This window comes from Mytilus trossulus, chromosome 13 (assembly GCF_036588685.1).
Source record: "Mytilus trossulus isolate FHL-02 chromosome 13, PNRI_Mtr1.1.1.hap1, whole genome shotgun sequence".
Lineage (NCBI taxonomy): Eukaryota > Metazoa > Mollusca > Bivalvia > Mytilida > Mytilidae > Mytilus > Mytilus trossulus.
In genome coordinates this window covers 20,403,390-20,430,194 of record NC_086385.1, presented here as the reverse complement: position 1 = coordinate 20,430,194, position 26,805 = coordinate 20,403,390, and the positions used below count along the sequence as shown (strand labels likewise).

At 35.1% G+C, this 26,805-nt stretch overlaps 1 protein-coding gene across 1 annotated transcript; it reads left to right on the top strand.

Moving 5' to 3' along the window:
• The first annotated feature begins 1,829 nt into the window (after positions 1–1,829).
• LOC134694156 (uncharacterized) lies at positions 1,830–4,166 on the top strand. Its single transcript, XM_063555153.1, has one exon. It carries the CDS (start codon positions 1,830–1,832, stop codon positions 4,164–4,166), a length of 2,337 nt encoding a protein of 778 aa, XP_063411223.1.
• Positions 4,167–26,805: the final 22,639 nt, after the last annotated feature.

Genomic DNA, 26,805 nt, shown 5'->3' with positions numbered 1-26,805 from the left:
TTTGTATTTTATCATTTAGCAGATTACTGTCAACAGTTTCAGAAAAGGTATCAATCAAAGGCATTGAAATTCTAGTTTGAACCACATTTTTGGTGTCTGAAGAAGAAAGTAGTTATAAAAGACAGAAACTACACGTCAAGTCTAAACAGTAAGTATACAATTAAGCTGTATTCTAGTATTTTAAAGTTGCATGCACTATGACATAATTATGCACGGGACAAACTATTGAACGGGACAAACTTAAATTGACCTAAAAGTCAATTACAGGAAGTAGTTGGATACTATTCATGATATATACAATATTTACAATGGCCTCCGACAAAGTCACTTCCGCTCCCGGGAAGAAAGGTAAGAAACGTACTTCTTCTCGTAGCAAGAAAGACAATTTGTCAGACTTAGAAAGTCGTATGATGACAAGAATTGAACAACAGGACAAACAAGTCAATTCTATGACTGAAACAATGGGTAAATTATTGGATTTACTTCAAAACAAGTGTACTGACACCGGAAATGAAGTTCCAAGGTCAGAACATGAGAACCAAAATACGGTCACAGTCGAGGCATTTAGTGCTGCTCGCAGACCTCTTATCCCGTTGAATAGTGCTATTAATGAGCACCAAAATAGCGGTGATGATATTGAAACACTATCTGTTCGAATTTCGGATTCAGAACGTCAAAATAGTGGCTTTTTATTCAGTGCAGAGGGCTCTGAGAATTCTAGAAATTCTGATCATGAAGATGTCAATACTTGTGACAGTAGATCAGTTTTAGGTAAATCTGGTGAACATGACAGGTTCCAGAAATATTTAGGTAACAGAAATGAGAAATCTTGTGAAACAGAGAAGCAAGATAGTTCTGTGAGTCATACACTAGGTGACAAGTTTGGTTTAGATGCTTATACGTCGTTAAAGACTGACAAAACAGGTTTAGTGTTAGAACAAAACCAAATTGATGTTTTACGTGGTTCTTGGAGATCAGAGACTCCTCACAAAATCACTAGTTATAAGGAAAATTATAGACTGAGTTTTCCAATAGATGCAAGTTGTCAAGAATACTTTAATGTACCGACAATGGACAATACAGTAGAAAGTTTACTGATGAAAAGATATGGTCCAAAGGCTGCTTTTGGCAGAGTCCCAAGTTTATTTACCAAGAACTTAAAGTCACTTGAAAGGTTGGCTTATCAGGGTCAAGTTGCGGCCCGCATGGGATTGATCACGACTTGTTATTTGCAACAAGCAAGTGGAAATTTATTGGATAATTTAACATCTGATTCACCAAATTTAGATAGTGCAATTCAGAATGTAAGAGACATATTTGCTTTGTCAACCAAAAGTTTAGATCAGACTGCGAGAACTGGTGCTTTTCACCACATGATACGTCGTCGTGCTACCATGTATGATACAGGTCTAAATGAACTAAGAGACTATGCTAACACAATTGTGACTTTACCATTAACAGCAGATGGTTTATTTGGATCTCAGTTTGATACCAAAATGAAAGACAAAACTGACAGGAATAAGCAATTAGCTGAAGTTTTACCTGATAATAGAAGAGTAACAGTTGGTTCACAGTTAGGTAAGAGAAAACCAACGGCTACAGTTACTTCAGAGTCAACATTTGTGAAGAAGCCTAAATTTGACAGTAACTTTAAGATACCAAAGAAGAACTTTGGGGAGTTCAAGTCATCTGGTAAACAGACGCAAGCTACCAAACCATGGGTAAGTTCTTTCTCTAATGTGAAGAAAAAGTATAGTTCCTGACGCCAAAAATCTAATGTTGTTGCCTCAGATACCAGTGGGAGGGAGGTTAAAACATTTTCTTCAGGAATGGGAATCAATAACCGACGATCAATGGGTACTGAAAACTTTACAAGAGGGTTTGAAATTAGAATTTCAAGAAACTCCTCACTTGACAGGTATAAAACACACTTCTGTCAATGCGAGGAATCTACCTATTATTTTAGCAGAGGTAGAAGATTTAATACAAAAAAATGCAATAGAGATTGTACCTCAAACAGAGATACATCAAGGTTTTTACAGTACACTTTTTCTGGTTCCAAAGAAAACAGGCGATTTAAGACCTGTGATAAACTTAAAACCTCTCAACCAGTATCTGAGGAAGCAACATTTCAAAATGGACACTTTAACAAAAGTTTTGAATCTAGTAAAACCCCAAGACTGGGCGTTGTCTCTCGATCTGAAAGATGCATATCTCCATATTCCAGTTCACAAAACACACAGAAAGTTTCTACGTTTTTGCATACAAGGCAAATGTTACCAATTTGTAGCTCTGTGTTTCGGTCCTTCTCAAGCACCTCGAGTGTTCACAAAAATAGTTACGGTAGTAGCAGCTCATCTGAGAATTCAAAACATACGCCTAGCAACTTATTTGGACGATTGGTTGCTAGTGAATGCTCAAGAGAAAATGCTAATTTCAGACAGAGAGATAACACTCAATCTTCTGATAAAACTGGGATTTATAGTAAATCTTCAAAAATCTTCTCTTATCCCATCACAAGAGATCACTTACATAGGGGCATTATTCAATTTCAGGAAGGAGATAGTTTCTCCAACTATGGAAAGAATTTTAAAATTAGAAATGTTAGTGATAAGCTTAATGAAGGGACACAATACCGCAAGAGATTATCTAATGTTGTTGGGTTTGATAGCGTCTTGCATAGAATTGATCCCCAATGCACGCCTTTATATGAGGCCTATCCAATTACATCTACTTCATTTCTGGAAACCATCTACCAGAGATCTTTCTTATCGAATTCCATTTACTCAACACCTAAAAGATCATTTGAATTGGTGGTTGGACAGAGCAAACACTACCAAGGGCAAATCATTACACCAGTGGTCGGCAACCCTCACAATAACAACAGATGCTTCAAAGACAGGGTTTGGGGGTCACATGAACAATCAGATTTTTCAAGGTTTTTGGTCTGTTCAAGAACAGAAACAACACATAAATCTCTTGGAATTGGAAGCTGTAATTCGAACAGTACAACATTTCCTACCACAATTACAAAATCAAAATGTGCTACTCAAATGCGACAACACAACAGTCGTTCAATATGTAAACAAACAGGGGGGCACCAAGTCCATACACCTTTGTTACAAGACATGGTGTCTAATGAGAATGGCTATTCAGAACAATCTGACATTCAGAGCAGCTCACATAGCGGGGAAATTAAACGTTCTTGCAGATCATCTGTCTCGAAACAAAATACAACCCACAGAGTGGACACTGAACAATCAGATAGTTCAATCAGTGTTTGCAATGTGGGGAGAACCAACAATAGATTTGTTTGCCTCAGTACACAATCACAAGAGACCAGTGTTTTGTGCTTGGATACCTCATCCCAGTGCTCTAGCAGTAGACGCTCTGTCGATATCATGGGAAAAAATGTGGGCATATGCATTTCCACCAATATGTCTAATTCCAAAAGTACTAAAACACATGAGTCAATTCAATTGTCGACTAATTCTGATAGCTTCAATGTGGCCAAGAAGACATTGGTACACAGAGCTTCTTCAAAAATCAGTAGCAAGTCCAATAAAACTACCAATAAGGCAAAATCTTCTGTATCAACCAAAAACAAACATTTACCATCCAAATCCCGAAGTGTTCACGCTAACAGCCTGGCTGCTCTCCACAAAAATTTCAGAAATAAGGGATTTTCAAGAGAAACTAGAAAGCTTCTCAGAGCATCATGGAGATCTGGCACACAGCAAGACTATGCTTGTAAATTCAAAAGATTTCATAGTTGGTGTAAGGAACGGGAAAAAGATCCCTATGCAGCTACTTTAGCAGAATGTGCAGATTTTTTATCTCATTTGTACACTTCAGGTTTACAATACCGTACTATAGCAGGTTATAGGTCAATGTTATCGTCTTTGCTATCTCCAATAGATAATGTTCCAATTGGGCAACATCCCTATATTATTAGACTACTTAGAGGGGTTTTCAATTCTAGACCGCCTAAAGTAAATTTAGTCCCAGAATGGGATTTACAAAAAGTGTTGGACATGTTGCAAAAGTCTCCTTTTGAACCTTTATTGAAAGCTGATATTAAATGCTTAACTTATAAAGTGGTTTTTCTTACAGCAATCACAACGTTCAGGAGGTGCTCAGACTTACAAGCACTGAGGATATCATAGGAGAGGGGTTTGTGAATGTTCAGAAGAAAGGACTTGTTTTCTTGAGACCAGGTTTATCAAAACAAGATAGACCAAATCATTATGGAACTAAAATTTTTGTGCCTTACTTTGAACACAATAAAAAATTGGATCCTAAAAGAGCCATTGCGATTTATTTGAAACGCACAGAAGAAACAAGGAAAGATGAAGGAAAACTTTTCTTGTCAACGGTTAAACCATTCAAACCGGTTACATCACAAACAATTTCTAGATGGTTAGTGAATACCATCAAAATGGCATATGTAAATACAGATTTTAAAGTTAAAGCTCACAGTACGAGAGCAATTGGACCTTCGTGGGCCTTATTCAATGGGGCTAGTATGAAGAGTATTTTAGAGTCCGCTGATTGGTCTACTGATACAACTTTCATCAAGTTTTATTTGAGAAATGTAGATGTTAAGGTTTTATCCTGATGTGTATATAACAGATTGTTTTTAAAATCAACCAAAAGACTGATATATTTTAACTGTAATGTGCAGTTTGAAAAAAAAAAAAAAAAAAGATAAAAAGACTAAAGAAAAGAAGAAAAAAATAAAGACATTGTAAATATTGTATAGTGTACAGAAGAATGTTTTTAAAAATGAACAAGTGGTATAAAGTAAAGATTATACCCAGGATGAAGAGACGCAGAGCCATAGAAAATTACCCTACCACCAGAGAGGTAAGGCTTTGTAATCTATCCGTATGTATATTTCTCAGGTGGTAAGTAGAAAATGAATGAAATGAAATTCTAAATTTGTTTTCAAATTCAGATTTTATGAATGAAGTTTTCTACTTACCACCTGATAATTACCCACCCAACCTCCCCACGTAATTTTCTATAGTAGTAATAAGGTTACTGAAAAAATAGAAAAAACAAAACTGGGGTACAGGTAGAGTAAAGCATGTAGGTGACGTAGTTCCGGTTGGAAGTATCTCCGTCATCTAGATGTTTTATTTTAATTGCGAAGTCTGGACTGGTAAGGAAAGTAATATCCGTATGTATATTTCTCAGGTGGTAAGTAGAAAACTTCATTCATAAAATCTGAATTTGAAAACAAATTTAGAATTTGAACGGAGGAATTTAACATAGAAAGCAATGGGACCATGAATTAGTCGTGTCCTTCCTATAAATTTGCGAAAGAAACTCATTTTGTATTTTATCATTTAGCAGATTACTGTCAACAGTTTCAGAAAAGGTATCAATCAAAGGCATTGAAATTCTAGTTTGAACCACATTTTTGGTGTCTTAAGAAGAAAGTAGTTATAAAAGACAGAAAATACACGTCAAGTCTAAACAGTAAGTATACAATTAAGCTGTATTCTAGTATTTTAAAGTTGCATGCAATATGACATAATTATGCACGGGACAAACTATTGAACGGGACAAACTTAAATTGACCTAAAAGTCAATTACAGGAAGTAGTTGGATACTATTCATGATATATACGTATGGTGAAGTTAAGCTTGGCACTGTGTTTAGGGTTCACAGTTACTATACCTCCGATCCGATGCATTTTATAGGTATAGATTAAACGTCCCCTACCATACGTATCACATACTAGTATCTGCTATAACTTGTACGAACTGAGAGTGAGGAGGCTCAGAAGTCAAAACATAATAAGTCTAAATATTGAAATTGCTGCCGTCTAAAAGTTCACAGGTTAGCAGCCTTTCTTGTTACTGTCTATGTGGTGCTTATATATAAACATTGTATCACTTCTCAGTAGCTAGATAGAGTTGTAGCTTTTCATCAAATTAAGCAGCAGCTTAAAGTGTTGCTTTGAAATGCAATGATTGCCACTTTATTTGAACTTAAAACAAAAGAGGTGTGCCTTCAGGGGTAGGGTTTGAACGGAGGAATTTAACATAGAAAGCAATGGGACCATGAATTAGTCGTGTCCTTCCTATAAATTTGCGAAAGAAACTCATTTTGTATTTTATCATTTAGCAGATTACTGTCAACAGTTTCAGAAAAGGTATCAATCAAAGGCATTGAAATTCTAGTTTGAACCACATTTTTGGTGTCTTAAGAAGAAAGTAGTTATAAAAGACAGAAAATACACGTCAAGTCTAAACAGTAAGTATACAATTAAGCTGTATTCTAGTATTTTAAAGTTGCATGCAATATGACATAATTATGCACGGGACAAACTATTGAACGGGACAAACTTAAATTGACCTAAAAGTCAATTACAGGAAGTAGTTGGATACTATTCATGATATATACGTATGGTGAAGTTAAGCTTGGCACTGTGTTTAGGGTTCACAGTTACTATACCTCCGATCCGATGCATTTTATAGGTATAGATTAAACGTCCCCTACCATACGTATCACATACTAGTATCTGCTATAACTTGTACGAACTGAGAGTGAGGAGGCTCAGAAGTCAAAACATAATAAGTCTAAATATTGAAATTGCTGCCGTCTAAAAGTTCACAGGTTAGCAGCCTTTCTTGTTACTGTCTATGTGGTGCTTATATATAAACATTGTATCACTTCTCAGTAGCTAGATAGAGTTGTAGCTTTTCATCAAATTAAGCAGCAGCTTAAAGTGTTGCTTTGAAATGCAATGATTGCCACTTTATTTGAACTTAAAACAAAAGAGGTGTGCCTTCAGGGGTAGGGTTTGAACGGAGGAATTTAACATAGAAAGCAATGGGACCATGAATTAGTCGTGTCCTTCCTATAAATTTGCGAAAGAAACTCATTTTGTATTTTATCATTTAGCAGATTACTGTCAACAGTTTCAGAAAAGGTATCAATCAAAGGCATTGAAATTCTAGTTTGAACCACATTTTTGGTGTCTTAAGAAGAAAGTAGTTATAAAAGACAGAAAATACACGTCAAGTCTAAACAGTAAGTATACAATTAAGCTGTATTCTAGTATTTTAAAGTTGCATGCAATATGACATAATTATGCACGGGACAAACTATTGAACGGGACAAACTTAAATTGACCTAAAAGTCAATTACAGGAAGTAGTTGGATACTATTCATGATATATACGTATGGTGAAGTTAAGCTTGGCACTGTGTTTAGGGTTCACAGTTACTATACCTCCGATCCGATGCATTTTATAGGTATAGATTAAACGTCCCCTACCATACGTATCACATACTAGTATCTGCTATAACTTGTACGAACTGAGAGTGAGGAGGCTCAGAAGTCAAAACATAATAAGTCTAAATATTGAAATTGCTGCCGTCTAAAAGTTCACAGGTTAGCAGCCTTTCTTGTTACTGTCTATGTGGTGCTTATATATAAACATTGTATCACTTCTCAGTAGCTAGATAGAGTTGTAGCTTTTCATCAAATTAAGCAGCAGCTTAAAGTGTTGCTTTGAAATGCAATGATTGCCACTTTATTTGAACTTAAAACAAAAGAGGTGTGCCTTCAGGGGTAGGGTTTGAACGGAGGAATTTAACATAGAAAGCAATGGGACCATGAATTAGTCGTGTCCTTCCTATAAATTTGCGAAAGAAACTCATTTTGTATTTTATCATTTAGCAGATTACTGTCAACAGTTTCAGAAAAGGTATCAATCAAAGGCATTGAAATTCTAGTTTGAACCACATTTTTGGTGTCTTAAGAAGAAAGTAGTTATAAAAGACAGAAAATACACGTCAAGTCTAAACAGTAAGTATACAATTAAGCTGTATTCTAGTATTTTAAAGTTGCATGCAATATGACATAATTATGCACGGGACAAACTATTGAACGGGACAAACTTAAATTGACCTAAAAGTCAATTACAGGAAGTAGTTGGATACTATTCATGATATATACGTATGGTGAAGTTAAGCTTGGCACTGTGTTTAGGGTTCACAGTTACTATACCTCCGATCCGATGCATTTTATAGGTATAGATTAAACGTCCCCTACCATACGTATCACATACTAGTATCTGCTATAACTTGTACGAACTGAGAGTGAGGAGGCTCAGAAGTCAAAACATAATAAGTCTAAATATTGAAATTGCTGCCGTCTAAAAGTTCACAGGTTAGCAGCCTTTCTTGTTACTGTCTATGTGGTGCTTATATATAAACATTGTATCACTTCTCAGTAGCTAGATAGAGTTGTAGCTTTTCATCAAATTAAGCAGCAGCTTAAAGTGTTGCTTTGAAATGCAATGATTGCCACTTTATTTGAACTTAAAACAAAAGAGGTGTGCCTTCAGGGGTAGGGTTTGAACGGAGGAATTTAACATAGAAAGCAATGGGACCATGAATTAGTCGTGTCCTTCCTATAAATTTGCGAAAGAAACTCATTTTGTATTTTATCATTTAGCAGATTACTGTCAACAGTTTCAGAAAAGGTATCAATCAAAGGCATTGAAATTCTAGTTTGAACCACATTTTTGGTGTCTTAAGAAGAAAGTAGTTATAAAAGACAGAAAATACACGTCAAGTCTAAACAGTAAGTATACAATTACGCTGTATTCTAGTATTTTAAAGTTGCATGCAATATGACATAATTATGCACGGGACAAACTATTGAACGGGACAAACTTAAATTGACCTAAAAGTCAATTACAGGAAGTAGTTGGATACTATTCATGATATATACGTATGGTGAAGTTAAGCTTGGCACTGTGTTCAGGGTTCACAGTTACTATACCTCCGATCCGATGCATTTTATAGGTATAGATTAAACGTCCCCTACCATACGTATCACATACTAGTATCTGCTATAACTTGTACGAACTGAGAGTGAGGAGGCTCAGAAGTCAAAACATAATAAGTCTAAATATTGAAATTGCTGCCGTCTAAAAGTTCACAGGTTAGCAGCCTTTCTTGTTACTGTCTATGTGGTGCTTATATATAAACATTGTATCACTTCTCAGTAGCTAGATAGAGTTGTAGCTTTTCATCAAATTAAGCAGCAGCTTAAAGTGTTGCTTTGAAATGCAATGATTGCCACTTTATTTGAACTTAAAACAAAAGAGGTGTGCCTTCAGGGGTAGGGTTTGAACGGAGGAATTTAACATAGAAAGCAATGGGACCATGAATTAGTCGTGTCCTTCCTATAAATTTGCGAAAGAAACTCATTTTGTATTTTATCATTTAGCAGATTACTGTCAACAGTTTCAGAAAAGGTATCAATCAAAGGCATTGAAATTCTAGTTTGAACCACATTTTTGGTGTCTTAAGAAGAAAGTAGTTATAAAAGACAGAAAATACACGTCAAGTCTAAACAGTAAGTATACAATTAAGCTGTATTCTAGTATTTTAAAGTTGCATGCAATATGACATAATTATGCACGGGACAAACTATTGAACGGGACAAACTTAAATTGACCTAAAAGTCAATTACAGGAAGTAGTTGGATACTATTCATGATATATACGTATGGTGAAGTTAAGCTTGGCACTGTGTTTAGGGTTCACAGTTACTATACCTCCGATCCGATGCATTTTATAGGTATAGATTAAACGTCCCCTACCATACGTATCACATACTAGTATCTGCTATAACTTGTACGAACTGAGAGTGAGGAGGCTCAGAAGTCAAAACATAATAAGTCTAAATATTGAAATTGCTGCCGTCTAAAAGTTCACAGGTTAGCAGCCTTTCTTGTTACTGTCTATGTGGTGCTTATATATAAACATTGTATCACTTCTCAGTAGCTAGATAGAGTTGTAGCTTTTCATCAAATTAAGCAGCAGCTTAAAGTGTTGCTTTGAAATGCAATGATTGCCACTTTATTTGAACTTAAAACAAAAGAGGTGTGCCTTCAGGGGTAGGGTTTGAACGGAGGAATTTAACATAGAAAGCAATGGGACCATGAATTAGTCGTGTCCTTCCTATAAATTTGCGAAAGAAACTCATTTTGTATTTTATCATTTAGCAGATTACTGTCAACAGTTTCAGAAAAGGTATCAATCAAAGGCATTGAAATTCTAGTTTGAACCACATTTTTGGTGTCTTAAGAAGAAAGTAGTTATAAAAGACAGAAAATACACGTCAAGTCTAAACAGTAAGTATACAATTAAGCTGTATTCTAGTATTTTAAAGTTGCATGCAATATGACATAATTATGCACGGGACAAACTATTGAACGGGACAAACTTAAATTGACCTAAAAGTCAATTACAGGAAGTAGTTGGATACTATTCATGATATATACGTATGGTGAAGTTAAGCTTGGCACTGTGTTTAGGGTTCACAGTTACTATACCTCCGATCCGATGCATTTTATAGGTATAGATTAAACGTCCCCTACCATACGTATCACATACTAGTATCTGCTATAACTTGTACGAACTGAGAGTGAGGAGGCTCAGAAGTCAAAACATAATAAGTCTAAATATTGAAATTGCTGCCGTCTAAAAGTTCACAGGTTAGCAGCCTTTCTTGTTACTGTCTATGTGGTGCTTATATATAAACATTGTATCACTTCTCAGTAGCTAGATAGAGTTGTAGCTTTTCATCAAATTAAGCAGCAGCTTAAAGTGTTGCTTTGAAATGCAATGATTGCCACTTTATTTGAACTTAAAACAAAAGAGGTGTGCCTTCAGGGGTAGGGTTTGAACGGAGGAATTTAACATAGAAAGCAATGGGACCATGAATTAGTCGTGTCCTTCCTATAAATTTGCGAAAGAAACTCATTTTGTATTTTATCATTTAGCAGATTACTGTCAACAGTTTCAGAAAAGGTATCAATCAAAGGCATTGAAATTCTAGTTTGAACCACATTTTTGGTGTCTTAAGAAGAAAGTAGTTATAAAAGACAGAAAATACACGTCAAGTCTAAACAGTAAGTATACAATTACGCTGTATTCTAGTTTTTTAAAGTTGCATGCAATATGACATAATTATGCACGGGACAAACTATTGAACGGGACAAACTTAAATTGACCTAAAAGTCAATTACAGGAAGTAGTTGGATACTATTCATGATATATACGTATGGTGAAGTTAAGCTTGGCACTGTGTTTAGGGTTCACAGTTACTATACCTCCGATCCGATGCATTTTATAGGTATAGATTAAACGTCCCCTACCATACGTATCACATACTAGTATCTGCTATAACTTGTACGAACTGAGAGTGAGGAGGCTCAGAAGTCAAAACATAATAAGTCTAAATATTGAAATTGCTGCCGTCTAAAAGTTCACAGGTTAGCAGCCTTTCTTGTTACTGTCTATGTGGTGCTTATATATAAACATTGTATCACTTCTCAGTAGCTAGATAGAGTTGTAGCTTTTCATCAAATTAAGCAGCAGCTTAAAGTGTTGCTTTGAAATGCAATGATTGCCACTTTATTTGAACTTAAAACAAAAGAGGTGTGCCTTCAGGGGTAGGGTTTGAACGGAGGAATTTAACATAGAAAGCAATGGGACCATGAATTAGTCGTGTCCTTCCTATAAATTTGCGAAAGAAACTCATTTTGTATTTTATCATTTAGCAGATTACTGTCAACAGTTTCAGAAAAGGTATCAATCAAAGGCATTGAAATTCTAGTTTGAACCACATTTTTGGTGTCTTAAGAAGAAAGTAGTTATAAAAGACAGAAAATACACGTCAAGTCTAAACAGTAAGTATACAATTAAGCTGTATTCTAGTATTTTAAAGTTGCATGCAATATGACATAATTATGCACGGGACAAACTATTGAACGGGACAAACTTAAATTGACCTAAAAGTCAATTACAGGAAGTAGTTGGATACTATTCATGATATATACGTATGGTGAAGTTAAGCTTGGCACTGTGTTTAGGGTTCACAGTTACTATACCTCCGATCCGATGCATTTTATAGGTATAGATTAAACGTCCCCTACCATACGTATCACATACTAGTATCTGCTATAACTTGTACGAACTGAGAGTGAGGAGGCTCAGAAGTCAAAACATAATAAGTCTAAATATTGAAATTGCTGCCGTCTAAAAGTTCACAGGTTAGCAGCCTTTCTTGTTACTGTCTATGTGGTGCTTATATATAAACATTGTATCACTTCTCAGTAGCTAGATAGAGTTGTAGCTTTTCATCAAATTAAGCAGCAGCTTAAAGTGTTGCTTTGGAATGCAATGATTGCCACTTTATTTGAACTTAAAACAAAAGAGGTGTGCCTTCAGGGGTAGGGTTTGAACGGAGGAATTTAACATAGAAAGCAATGGGACCATGAATTAGTCGTGTCCTTCCTATAAATTTGCGAAAGAAACTCATTTTGTATTTTATCATTTAGCAGATTACTGTTAACAGTTTCAGAAAAGGTATCAATCAAAGGCATTGAAATTCTAGTTTGAACCACATTTTTGGTGTCTTAAGAAGAAAGTAGTTATAAAAGACAGAAAATACACGTCAAGTCTAAACAGTAAGTATACAATTAAGCTGTATTCTAGTATTTTAAAGTTGCATGCAATATGACATAATTATGCACGGGACAAACTTAAATTGACCTAAAAGTCAATTACAGGAAGTAGTTGGATACTATTCATGATATATACGTATGGTGAAGTTAAGCTTGGCACTGTGTTTAGGGTTCACAGTTACTATACCTCCGATCCGATGCATTTTATAGGTATAGATTAAACGTCCCCTACCATACGTATCACATACTAGTATCTGCTATAACTTGTACGAACTGAGAGTGAGGAGGCTCAGAAGTCAAAACATAATAAGTCTAAATATTGAAATTGCTGCCGTCTAAAAGTTCACAGGTTAGCAGCCTTTCTTGTTACTGTCTATGTGGTGCTTATATATAAACATTGTATCACTTCTCAGTAGCTAGATAGAGTTGTAGCTTTTCATCAAATTAAGCAGCAGCTTAAAGTGTTGCTTTGAAATGCAATGATTGCCACTTTATTTGAACTTAAAACAAAAGAGGTGTGCCTTCAGGGGTAGGGTTTGAACGGAGGAATTTAACATAGAAAGCAATGGGACCATGAATTAGTCGTGTCCTTCCTATAAATTTGCGAAAGAAACTCATTTTGTATTTTATCATTTAGCAGATTACTGTCAACAGTTTCAGAAAAGGTATCAATCAAAGGCATTGAAATTCTAGTTTGAACCACATTTTTGGTGTCTTAAGAAGAAAGTAGTTATAAAAGACAGAAAATACACGTCAAGTCTAAACAGTAAGTATACAATTAAGCTGTATTCTAGTATTTTAAAGTTGCATGCAATATGACATAATTATGCATGGGACAAACTTAAATTGACCTAAAAGTCAATTACAGGAAGTAGTTGGATACTATTCATGATATATACGTATGGTGAAGTTAAGCTTGGCACTGTGTTTAGGGTTCACAGTTACTATACCTCCGATCCGATGCATTTTATAGGTATAGATTAAACGTCCCCTACCATACGTATCACATACTAGTATCTGCTATAACTTGTACGAACTGAGAGTGAGGAGGCTCAGAAGTCAAAACATAATAAGTCTAAATATTGAAATTGCTGCCGTCTAAAAGTTCACAGGTTAGCAGCCTTTCTTGTTACTGTCTATGTGGTGCTTATATATAAACATTGTATCACTTCTCAGTAGCTAGATAGAGTTGTAGCTTTTCATCAAATTAAGCAGCAGCTTAAAGTGTTGCTTTGAAATGCAATGATTGCCACTTTATTTGAACTTAAAACAAAAGAGGTGTGCCTTCAGGGGTAGGGTTTGAACGGAGGAATTTAACATAGAAAGCAATGGGACCATGAATTAGTCGTGTCCTTCCTATAAATTTGCGAAAGAAACTCATTTTGTATTTTATCATTTAGCAGATTACTGTCAACAGTTTCAGAAAAGGTATCAATCAAAGGCATTGAAATTCTAGTTTGAACCACATTTTTGGTGTCTTAGGAAGAAAGTAGTTATAAAAGACAGAAAATACACGTCAAGTCTAAACAGTAAGTATACAATTAAGCTGTATTCTAGTATTTTAAAGTTGCATGCAATATGACATAATTATGCACGGGACAAACTATTGAACGGGACAAACTTAAATTGACCTAAAAGTCAATTACAGGAAGTAGTTGGATACTATTCATGATATATACGTATGGTGAAGTTAAGCTTGGCACTGTGTTTAGGGTTCACAGTTACTATACCTCCGATCCGATGCATTTTATAGGTATAGATTAAACGTCCCCTACCATACGTATCACATACTAGTATCTGCTATAACTTGTACGAACTGAGAGTGAGGAGGCTCAGAAGTCAAAACATAATAAGTCTAAATATTGAAATTGCTGCCGTCTAAAAGTTCACAGGTTAGCAGCCTTTCTTGTTACTGTCTATGTGGTGCTTATATATAAACATTGTATCACTTCTCAGTAGCTAGATAGAGTTGTAGCTTTTCATCAAATTAAGCAGCAGCTTAAAGTGTTGCTTTGAAATGCAATGATTGCCACTTTATTTGAACTTAAAACAAAAGAGGTGTGCCTTCAGGGGTAGGGTTTGAACGGAGGAATTTAACATAGAAAGCAATGGGACCATGAATTAGTCGTGTCCTTCCTATAAATTTGCGAAAGAAACTCATTTTGTATTTTATCATTTAGCAGATTACTGTCAACAGTTTCAGAAAAGGTATCAATCAAAGGCATTGAAATTCTAGTTTGAACCACATTTTTGGTGTCTTAAGAAGAAAGTAGTTATAAAAGACAGAAAATACACGTCAAGTCTAAACAGTAAGTATACAATTAAGCTGTATTCTAGTATTTTAAAGTTGCATGCAATATGACATAATTATGCATGGGACAAACTTAAATTGACCTAAAAGTCAATTACAGGAAGTAGTTGGATACTATTCATGATATATACGTATGGTGAAGTTAAGCTTGGCACTGTGTTTAGGGTTCACAGTTACTATACCTCCGATCCGATGCATTTTATAGGTATAGATTAAACGTCCCCTACCATACGTATCACATACTAGTATCTGCTATAACTTGTACGAACTGAGAGTGAGGAGGCTCAGAAGTCAAAACATAATAAGTCTAAATATTGAAATTGCTGCCGTCTAAAAGTTCACAGGTTAGCAGCCTTTCTTGTTACTGTCTATGTGGTGCTTATATATAAACATTGTATCACTTCTCAGTAGCTAGATAGAGTTGTAGCTTTTCATCAAATTAAGCAGCAGCTTAAAGTGTTGCTTTGAAATGCAATGATTGCCACTTTATTTGAACTTAAAACAAAAGAGGTGTGCCTTCAGGGGTAGGGTTTGAACGGAGGAATTTAACATAGAAAGCAATGGGACCATGAATTAGTCGTGTCCTTCCTATAAATTTGCGAAAGAAACTCATTTTGTATTTTATCATTTAGCAGATTACTGTCAACAGTTTCAGAAAAGGTATCAATCAAAGGCATTGAAATTCTAGTTTGAACCACATTTTTGGTGTCTTAAGAAGAAAGTAGTTATAAAAGACAGAAAATACACGTCAAGTCTAAACAGTAAGTATACAATTAAGCTGTATTCTAGTATTTTAAAGTTGCATGCAATATGACATAATTATGCACGGGACAAACTATTGAACGGGACAAACTTAAATTGACCTAAAAGTCAATTACAGGAAGTAGTTGGATACTATTCATGATATATACGTATGGTGAAGTTAAGCTTGGCACTGTGTTTAGGGTTCACAGTTACTATACCTCCGACCCGATGCATTTTATAGGTATAGATTAAACGTCCCCTACCATACGTATCACATACTAGTATCTGCTATAACTTGTACGAACTGAGAGTGAGGAGGCTCAGAAGTCAAAACATAATAAGTCTAAATATTGAAATTGCTGCCGTCTAAAAGTTCACAGGTTAGCAGCCTTTCTTGTTACTGTCTATGTGGTGCTTATATATAAACATTGTATCACTTCTCAGTAGCTAGATAGAGTTGTAGCTTTTCATCAAATTAAGCAGCAGCTTAAAGTGTTGCTTTGAAATGCAATGATTGCCACTTTATTTGAACTTAAAACAAAAGAGGTGTGCCTTCAGGGGCAGGGTTTGAACGGAGGAATTTAACATAGAAAGCAATGGGACCATGAATTAGTCGTGTCCTTCCTATAAATTTGCGAAAGAAACTCATTTTGTATTTTATCATTTAGCAGATTACTGTCAACAGTTTCAGAAAAGGTATCAATCAAAGGCATTGAAATTCTAGTTTGAACCACATTTTTGGTGTCTTAAGAAGAAAGTAGTTATAAAAGACAGAAAATACACGTCAAGTCTAAACAGTAAGTATACAATTAAGCTGTATTCTAGTATTTTAAAGTTGCATGCAATATGACATAATTATGCACGGGACAAACTTAAATTGACCTAAAAGTCAATTACAGGAAGTAGTTGGATACTATTCATGATATATACGTATGGTGAAGTTAAGCTTGGCACTGTGTTTAGGGTTCACAGTTACTATACCTCCGATCCGATGCATTTTATAGGTATAGATTAAACGTCCCCTACCATACGTATCACATACTAGTATCTGCTATAACTTGTACGAACTGAGAGTGAGGAGGCTCAGAAGTCAAAACATAATAAGTCTAAATATTGAAATTGCTGCCGTCTAAAAGTTCACAGGTTAGCAGCCTTTCTTGTTACTGTCTATGTGGTGCTTATATATAAACATTGTATCACTTCTCAGTAGCTAGATAGAGTTGTAGCTTTTCATCAAATTAAGCAGCAGCTTAAAGTGTTGCTTTGAAATGCAATGATTGCCACTTTATTTGAACTTAAAACAAAAGAGGTGTGCCTTCAGGGGTAGGGTTTGAACGGAGGAATTTAACATAGAAAGCAATGGGACCATGAATTAGTCGTGTCCTTCCTATAAATTTGCGAAAGAAACTCATTTTGTATTTTATCATTTAGCAGATTACTGTCAACAGTTTCAGAAAAGGTATCAATCAAAGGCATTGAAATTCTAGTTTGAACCACATTTTTGGTGTCTTAAGAAGAAAGTAGTTATAAAAGACAGAAAATACACGTCAAGTCTAAACAGTAAGTATACAATTAAGCTGTATTCTAGTATTTTAAAGTTGCATGCAATATGACATAATTATGCACGGGACAAACTATTGAACGGGACAAACTTAAATTGACCTAAAAGTCAATTACAGGAAGTAGTTGGATACTATTCATGATATATACGTATGGTGAAGTTAAGCTTGGCACTGTGTTTAGGGTTCACAGTTACTATACCTCCGATCCGATGCATTTTATAGGTATAGGTTAAACGTCCCCTACCATACGTATCACATACTAGTATCTGCTATAACTTGTACGAACTGAGAGTGAGGAGGCTCAGAAGTCAAAACATAATAAGTCTAAATATTGAAATTGCTGCCGTCTAAAAGTTCACAGGTTAGCAGCCTTTCTTGTTACTGTCTATGTGGTGCTTATATATAAACATTGTATCACTTCTCAGTAGCTAGATAGAGTTGTAGCTTTTCATCAAATTAAGCAGCAGCTTAAAGTGTTGCTTTGAAATGCAATGATTGCCACTTTATTTGAACTTAAAACAAAAGAGGTGTGCCTTCAGGGGTAGGGTTTGAACGGAGGAATTTAACATAGAAAGCAATGGGACCATGAATTAGTCGTGTCCTTCCTATAAATTTGCGAAAGAAACTCATTTTGTATTTTATCATTTAGCAGATTACTGTCAACAGTTTCAGAAAAGGTATCAATCAAAGGCATTGAAATTCTAGTTTGAACCACATTTTTGGTGTCTTAAGAAGAAAGTAGTTATAAAAGACAGAAAATACACGTCAAGTCTAAACAGTAAGTATACAATTAAGCTGTATTCTAGTATTTTAAAGTTGCATGCAATATGACATAATTATGCACGGGACAAACTATTGAACGGGACAAACTTAAATTGACCTAAAAGTCAATTACAGGAAGTAGTTGGATACTATTCATGATATAAACGTATGGTGAAGTTAAGCTTGGCACTGTGTTTAGGGTTCACAGTTACTATACCTCCGATCCGATGCATTTTATAGGTATAGATTAAACGTCCCCTACCATACGTATCACATACTAGTATCTGCTATAACTTGCACGAACTGAGAGTGAGGAGGCTCAGAAGTCAAAACATAATAAGTCTAAATATTGAAATTGCTGCCGTCTAAAAGTTCACAGGTTAGCAGCCTTTCTTGTTACTGTCTATGTGGTGCTTATATATAAACATTGTATCACTTCTCAGTAGCTAGATAGAGTTGTAGCTTTTCATCAAATTAAGCAGCAGCTTAAAGTGTTGCTTTGAAATGCAATGATTGCCACTTTATTTGAACTTAAAACAAAAGAGGTGTGCCTTCAGGGGTAGGGTTTGAACGGAGGAATTTAACATAGAAAGCAATGGGACCATGAATTAGTCGTGTCCTTCCTATAAATTTGCGAAAGAAACTCATTTTGTATTTTATCATTTAGCAGATTACTGTCAACAGTTTCAGAAAAGGTATCAATCAAAGGCATTGAAATTCTAGTTTGAACCACATTTTTGGTGTCTTAAGAAGAAAGTAGTTATAAAAGACAGAAAATACACGTCAAGTCTAAACAGTAAGTATACAATTAAGCTGTATTCTAGTATTTTAAAGTTGCATGCAATATGACATAATTATGCACGGGACAAACTATTGAACGGGACAAACTTAAATTGACCTAAAAGTCAATTACAGGAAGTAGTTGGATACTATTCATGATATATACGTATGGTGAAGTTAAGCTTGGCACTGTGTTCAGGGTTCACAGTTACTATACCTCCGATCCGATGCATTTTATAGGTATAGATTAAACGTCCCCTACCATACGTATCACATACTAGTATCTGCTATAACTTGTACGAACTGAGAGTGAGGAGGCTCAGAAGTCAAAACATAATAAGTCTAAATATTGAAATTGCTGCCGTCTAAAAGTTCACAGGTTAGCAGCCTTTCTTGTTACTGTCTATGTGGTGCTTATATATAAACATTGTATCACTTCTCAGTAGCTAGATAGAGTTGTAGCTTTTCATCAAATTAAGCAGCAGCTTAAAGTGTTGCTTTGAAATGCAATGATTGCCACTTTATTTGAACTTAAAACAAAAGAGGTGTGCCTTCAGGGGTAGGGTTTGAACGGAGGAATTTAACATAGAAAGCAATGGGACCATGAATTAGTCGTGTCCTTCCTATAAATTTGCGAAAGAAACTCATTTTGTATTTTATCATTTAGCAGATTACTGTCAACAGTTTCAGAAAAGGTATCAATCAAAGGCATTGAAATTCTAGTTTGAACCACATTTTTGGTGTCTTAAGAAGAAAGTAGTTATAAAAGACAGAAAATACACGTCAAGTCTAAACAGTAAGTATACAATTAAGCTGTATTCTAGTATTTTAAAGTTGCATGCAATATGACATTATTATGCACGGGACAAACTATTGAACGGGACAAACTTAAATTGACCTAAAAGTCAATTACAGGAAGTAGTTGGATACTATTCATGATATATACGTATGGTGAAGTTAAGCTTGGCACTGTGTTTAGGGTTCACAGTTACTATACCTCCGATCCGATGCATTTTATAGGTATAGATTAAACGTCCCCTACCATACGTATCACATACTAGTATCTGCTATAACTTGTACGAACTGAGAGTGAGGAGGCTCAGAAGTCAAAACATAATAAGTCTAAATATTGAAATTGCTGCCGTCTAAAAGTTCACAGGTTAGCAGCCTTTCTTGTTACTGTCTATGTGGTGCTTATATATAAACATTGTATCACTTCTCAGTAGCTAGATAGAGTTGTAGCTTTTCATCAAATTAAGCAGCAGCTTAAAGTGTTGCTTTGAAATGCAATGATTGCCACTTTATTTGAACTTAAAACAAAAGAGGTGTGCCTTCAGGGGTAGGGTTTGAACAGAGGAATTTAACATAGAAAGCAATGGGACCATGAATTAGTCGTGTCCTTCCTATAAATTTGCGGAAGAAACTCATTTTGTATTTTATCATTTAGCAGATTACTGTCAACAGTTTCAGAAAAGGTATTAATCAAAGGCATTGAAATTCTAGTTTGAACCACATTTTTGGTGTCTTAAGAAGAAAGTAGTTATAAAAGACAGAAAATACACGTCAAGTCTAAACAGTAAGTATACAATTAAGCTGTATTCTAGTATTTTAAAGTTGCATGCAATATGACATAATTATGCACGGGACAAACTATTGAACGGGACAAACTTAAATTGACCTAAAAGTCAATTACAGGAAGTAGTTGGATACTATTCATGATATATACGTATGGTGAAGTTAAGCTTGGCACTGTGTTTAGGGTTCACAGTTACTATACCTCCGATCCGATGCATTTTATAGGTATAGATTAAACGTCCCCTACCATACGTATCACATACTAGTATCTGCTATAACTTGTACGAACTGAGAGTGAGGAGGCTCAGAAGTCAAAACATAATAAGTCTAAATATTGAAATTGCTGCCGTCTAAAAGTTCACAGGTTAGCAGCCTTTCTTGTTACTGTCTATGTGGTGCTTATATATAAACATTGTATCACTTCTCAGTAGCTAGACAGAGTTGTAGCTTTTCATCAAATTAAGCAGCAGCTTAAAGTGTTGCTTTGAAATGCAATGATTGCCACTTTATTTGAACTTAAAACAAAAGAGGTGTGCCTTCAGGGGTAGGGTTTGAACGGAGGAATTTAACATAGAAAGCAATGGAACCATGAATTAGTCGTGTCCTTCCTATAAATTTGCGAAAGAAACTCATTTTGTATTTTATCATTTAGCAGATTACTGTCAACAGTTTCAGAAAAGGTATCAATCAAAGGCATTGAAATTCTAGTTTGAACCACATTTTTGGTGTCTTAAGAAGAAAGTAGTTATAAAAGACAGAAAATACACGTCAAGTCTAAACAGTAAGTATACAATTAAGCTGTATTCTAGTATTTTAAAGTTGCATGCAATATGACATAATTATGCACGGGACAAACTATTGAACGGGACAAACTTAAATTGACCTAAAAGTCAATTACAGGAAGTAGTTGGATACTATTCATGATATATACGTATGGTGAAGTTAAGCTTGGCACTGTGTTTAGGGTTCACAGTTACTATACCTCCGATCCGATGCATTTTATAGGTATAGATTAAACGTCCCCTACCATACGTATCACATACTAGTATCTGCTATAACTTGTACGAACTGAGAGTGAGGAGGCTCAGAAGTCAAAACATAATAAGTCTAAATATTGAAATTGCTGCCGTCTAAAAGTTCACAGGTTAGCAGCCTTTCTTGTTACTGTCTATGTGGTGCTTATATATAAACATTGTATCACTTCTCAGTAGCTAGACAGAGTTGTAGCTTTTCATCAAATTAAGCAGCAGCTTAAAGTGTTGCTTTGAAATGCAATGATTGCCACTTTATTTGAACTTAAAACAAAAGAGGTGTGCCTTCAGGGGTAGGGTTTGAACGGAGGAATTTAACATAGAAAGCAATGGGACCATGAATTAGTCGTGTCCTTCCTATAAATTTGCGAAAGAAACTCATTTTGTATTTTATCATTTAGCAGATTACTGTCAACAGTTTCAGAAAAGGTATCAATCAAAGGCATTGAAATTCTAGTTTGAACCACATTTTTGGTGTCTTAAGAAGAAAGTAGTTATAAAAGACAGAAAATACACGTCAAGTCTAAACAGTAAGTATACAATTAAGCTGTATTCTAGTATTTTAAAGTTGCATGCAATATGACATAATTATGCACGGGACAAACTATTGAACGGGACAAACTTAAATTGACCTAAAAGTCAATTACAGGAAGTAGTTGGATACTATTCATGATATATACGTATGGTGAAGTTAAGCTTGGCACTGTGTTTAGGGTTCACAGTTACTATACCTCCGATCCGATGCTTTTTATAGGTATAGATTAAACGTCCCCTACCATACGTATCACATACTAGTATCTGCTATAACTTGTACGAACTGAGAGTGAGGAGGCTCAGAAGTCAAAACATAATAAGTCTAAATATTGAAATTGCTGCCGTCTAAAAGTTCACAGGTTAGCAGCCTTTCTTGTTACTGTCTATGTGGTGCTTATATATAAACATTGTATCACTTCTCAGTAGCTAGATAGAGTTGTAGCTTTTCATCAAATTAAGCAGCAGCTTAAAGTGTTGCTTTGAAATGCAATGATTGCCACTTTATTTGAACTTAAAACAAGAGGTGTGCCTGCTGGTAGGGTTTGAACGGAGGAATTTAACATAGAAAGTAATGGGACCATGAATTAGTCGTGTCCTTCCCCTATTTGCGAAAGAAACTCATTTTGTATTTTATCATTTAGCAGATTACTGTCAACAGTTTCAGAAAAGGTATCAATCAAAGGCATTGAAATTCTAGTTTGAACCACATTTTTGGTGTCTATGAAGAAAGTAGTTAAGACAGAAAATACACGTCAAGTCTAAACAGTAAGTATACAATTAAGCTGTATTCTAGTATTTTAAAGTTGCATGCAATATGACATAATTATGCACGGGACAAACTATTGAACGGGACAAACTTAAATTGACCTAAAAGTCAATTACAGGAAGTAGTTGGATACTATTCATGATACGTATGGTGAAGTTAAGCTTGGCACTGTGTTTAGGGTTCACAGTTACTATACCTCTGATCCGATGCATTTTATAGGTATAGATTAAACGTCCCCTATCATACGTATCACATACTAGTATCTGCTATAACTTGTACGAACTGAGAGTGAGGAGGCTCAGAAGTCAAAACATAATAAGTCTAAATATTGAAATTGCTGCCGTCTAAAAGTTCACAGGTTAGCAGCCTTTCTTGTTACTGTCTATGTGGTGCTTATATATAAACATTGTATCACTTCTCAGTAGCTAGATAGAGTTGTAGCTTTTCATCAAATTAAGCAGCAGCTTAAAGTGTTGCTTTGAAATGCAATGATTGCCACTTTATTTGAACTTAAAACAAAAGAGGTGTGCCTTCAGGGGTAGGGTTTGAACGGAGGAATTTAACATAGAAAGCAATGGGACCATGAATTAGTCGTGTCCTTCCTATAAATTTGCGAAAGAAACTCATTTTGTATTTTATCATTTAGCAGATTACTGTCAACAGTTTCAGAAAAGGTATTAATCAAAGGCATTGAAATTCTAGTTTGAACCACATTTTTGGTGTCTTAAGAAGAAAGTAGTTATAAAAGACAGAAAATACACGTCAAGTCTAAACAGTAAGTATACAATTAAGCTGTATTCTAGTATTTTAAAGTTGCATGCAATATGACATAATTATGCACGGGACAAACTATTGAACGGGACAAACTTAAATTGACCTAAAAGTCAATTACAGGAAGTAGTTGGATACTATTCATGATATATACGTATGGTGAAGTTAAGCTTGGCACTGTGTTTAGGGTTCACAGTTACTATACCTCCGATCCGATGCATTTTATAGGTATAGATTAAACGTCCCCTACCATACGTATCACATACTAGTATCTGCTATAACTTGTACGAACTGAGAGTGAGGAGGCTCAGAAGTCAAAACATAATAAGTCTAAATATTGAAATTGCTGCCGTCTAAAAGTTCACAGGTTAGCAGCCTTTCTTGTTACTGTCTATGTGGTGCTTATATATAAACATTGTATCACTTCTCAGTAGCTAGATAGAGTTGTAGCTTTTCATCAAATTAAGCAGCAGCTTAAAGTGTTGCTTTGAAATGCAATGATTGCCACTTTATTTGAACTTAAAACAAAAGAGGTGTGCCTTCAGGGGTAGGGTTTGAACGGAGGAATTTAACATAGAAAGCAATGGGACCATGAATTAGTCGTGTCCTTCCTATAAATTTGCGAAAGAAACTCATTTTGTATTTTATCATTTAGCAGATTACTGTCAACAGTTTCAGAAAAGGTATCAATCAAAGGCATTGAAATTCTAGTTTGAACCACATTTTTGGTGTCGTAAGAAGAAAGTAGTTATAAAAGACAGAAAATACACGTCAAGTCTAAACAGTAAGTATACAATTAAGCTGTATTCTAGTATTTTAAAGTTGCATGCAATATGACATAATTATGCACGGGACAAACTATTGAACGGGACAAACTTAAATTGACCTAAAAGTCAATTACAGGAAGTAGTTGGATACTATTCATGATATATACGTATGGTGAAGTTAAGCTTGGCACTGTGTTTAGGGTTCACAGTTACTATACCTCCGATCCAATGCATTTTATAGGTATAGATTAAACGTCCCCTACCATACGTATCACATACTAGTATCTGCTATAACTTGTACGAACTGAGAGTGAGGAGGCTCAGAAGTCAAAACATAATAAGTCTAAATATTGAAATTGCTGCCGTCTAAAAGTTCACAGGTTAGCAGCCTTTCTTGTTACTGTCTATGTGGTGCTTATATATAAACATTGTATCACTTCTCAGTAGCTAGATAGAGTTGTAGCTTTTCATCAAATTAAGCAGCAGCTTAAAGTGTTGCTTTGAAATGCAATGATTGCCACTTTATTTGAACTTAAAACAAAAGAGGTGTGCCTTCAGGGGTAGGGTTTGAACGGAGGAATTTAACATAGAAAGCAATGGGACCATGAATTAGTCGTGTCCTTCCTATAAATTTGCGAAAGAAACTCATTTTGTATTTTATCATTTAGCAGATTACTGTCAACAGTTTCAGAAAAGGTATCAATCAAAGGCATTGAAATTCTAGTTTGAACCACATTTTTGGTGTCTTAGGAAGAAAGTAGTTATAAAAGACAGAAAATACACGTCAAGTCTAAACAGTAAGTATACAATTAAGCTGTATTCTAGTATTTTAAAGTTGCATGCAATATGACATAATTATGCACGGGACAAACTATTGAACGGGACAAACTTAAATTGACCTAAAAGTCAATTACAGGAAGTAGTTGGATACTATTCATGATATATACGTATGGTGAAGTTAAGCTTGGCACTGTGTTTAGGGTTCACAGTTACTATACCTCCGATCCGATGCATTTTATAGGTATAGATTAAACGTCCCCTACCATACGTATCACATACTAGTATCTGCTATAACTTGTACGAACTGAGAGTGAGGAGGCTCAGAAGTCAAAACATAATAAGTCTAAATATTGAAATTGCTGCCGTCTAAAAGTTCACAGGTTAGCAGCCTTTCTTGTTACTGTCTATGTGGTGCTTATATATAAACATTGTATCACTTCTCAGTAGCTAGATAGAGTTGTAGCTTTTCATCAAATTAAGCAGCAGCTTAAAGTGTTGCTTTGAAATGCAATGATTGCCACTTTATTTGAACTTAAAACAAAAGAGGTGTGCCTTCAGGGGTAGGGTTTGAACGGAGGAATTTAACATAGAAAGCAATGGGACCATGAATTAGTCGTGTCCTTCCTATAAATTTGCGAAAGAAACTCATTTTGTACTTTATCATTTAGCAGATTACTGTCAACAATTTCAGAAAAGGTATTAATCAAAGGCATTGAAATTCTAGTTTGAACCACATTTTTGGTGTCTTAAGAAGAAAGTAGTTATAAAAGACAGAAAATACACGTCAAGTCTAAACAGTAAGTATACAATTAAGCTGTATTCTAGTATTTTAAAGTTGCATGCAATATGACATAATTATGCACGGGACAAACTATTGAACGGGACAAACTTAAATTGACCTAAAAGTCAATTGCAGGAAGTAGTTGGATACTATTCATGATATATACGTATGGTGAAGTTAAGCTTGGCACTGTGTTTAGGGTTCACAGTTACTATACCTCCGATCCGATGCATTTTATAGGTATAGATTAAACGTCCCCTACCATACGTATCACATACTAGTATCTGCTATAACTTGTACGAACTGAGAGTGAGGAGGCTCAGAAGTCAAAACATAATAAGTCTAAATATTGAAATTGCTGCCGTCTAAAAGTTCACAGGTTAGCAGCCTTTCTTGTTACTGTCTATGTGGTGCTTATATATAAACATTGTTTCACTTCTCAGTAGCTAGATAGAGTTGTAGCTTTTCATCAAATTAAGCAGCAGCTTAAAGTGTTGCTTTGAAATGCAATGATTGCCACTTTATTTGAACTTAAAACAAAAGAGGTGTGCCTTCAGGGGTAGGGTTTGAACGGAGGAATTTAACATAGAAAGCAATGGGACCATGAATTAGTCGTGTCCTTCCTATAAATTTGCGAAAGAAACTCATTTTGTATTTTATCATTTAGCAGATTACTGTCAACAGTTTCAGAAAAGGTATCAATCAAAGGCATTGAAATTCTAGTTTGAACCACATTTTTGGTGTCTTAAGAAGAAAGTAGTTATAAAAGACAGAAAATACACGTCAAGTCTAAACAGTAAGTATACAATTAAGCTGTATTCTAGTATTTTAAAGTTGCATGCAATATGACATAATTATGCACGGGACAAACTATTGAACGGGACAAACTTAAATTGACCTAAAAGTCAATTACAGGAAGTAGTTGGATACTATTCATGATATATACGTATGGTGAAGTTAAGCTTGGCACTGTGTTTAGGGTTCACAGTTACTATACCTCCGATCCGATGCATTTTATAGGTATAGATTAAACGTCCCCTACCATACGTATCACATACTAGTATCTGCTATAACTTGTACGAACTGAGAGTGAGGAGGCTCAGAAGTCAAAACATAATAAGTCTAAATATTGAAATTGCT

Coding starts and splice junctions, on each gene's coding strand:
- LOC134694156 (XM_063555153.1), top strand. CDS start 1,830: ATGGGAATCAATAACCGACGATCAATGGGTACTGAAAACTTTACAAGA.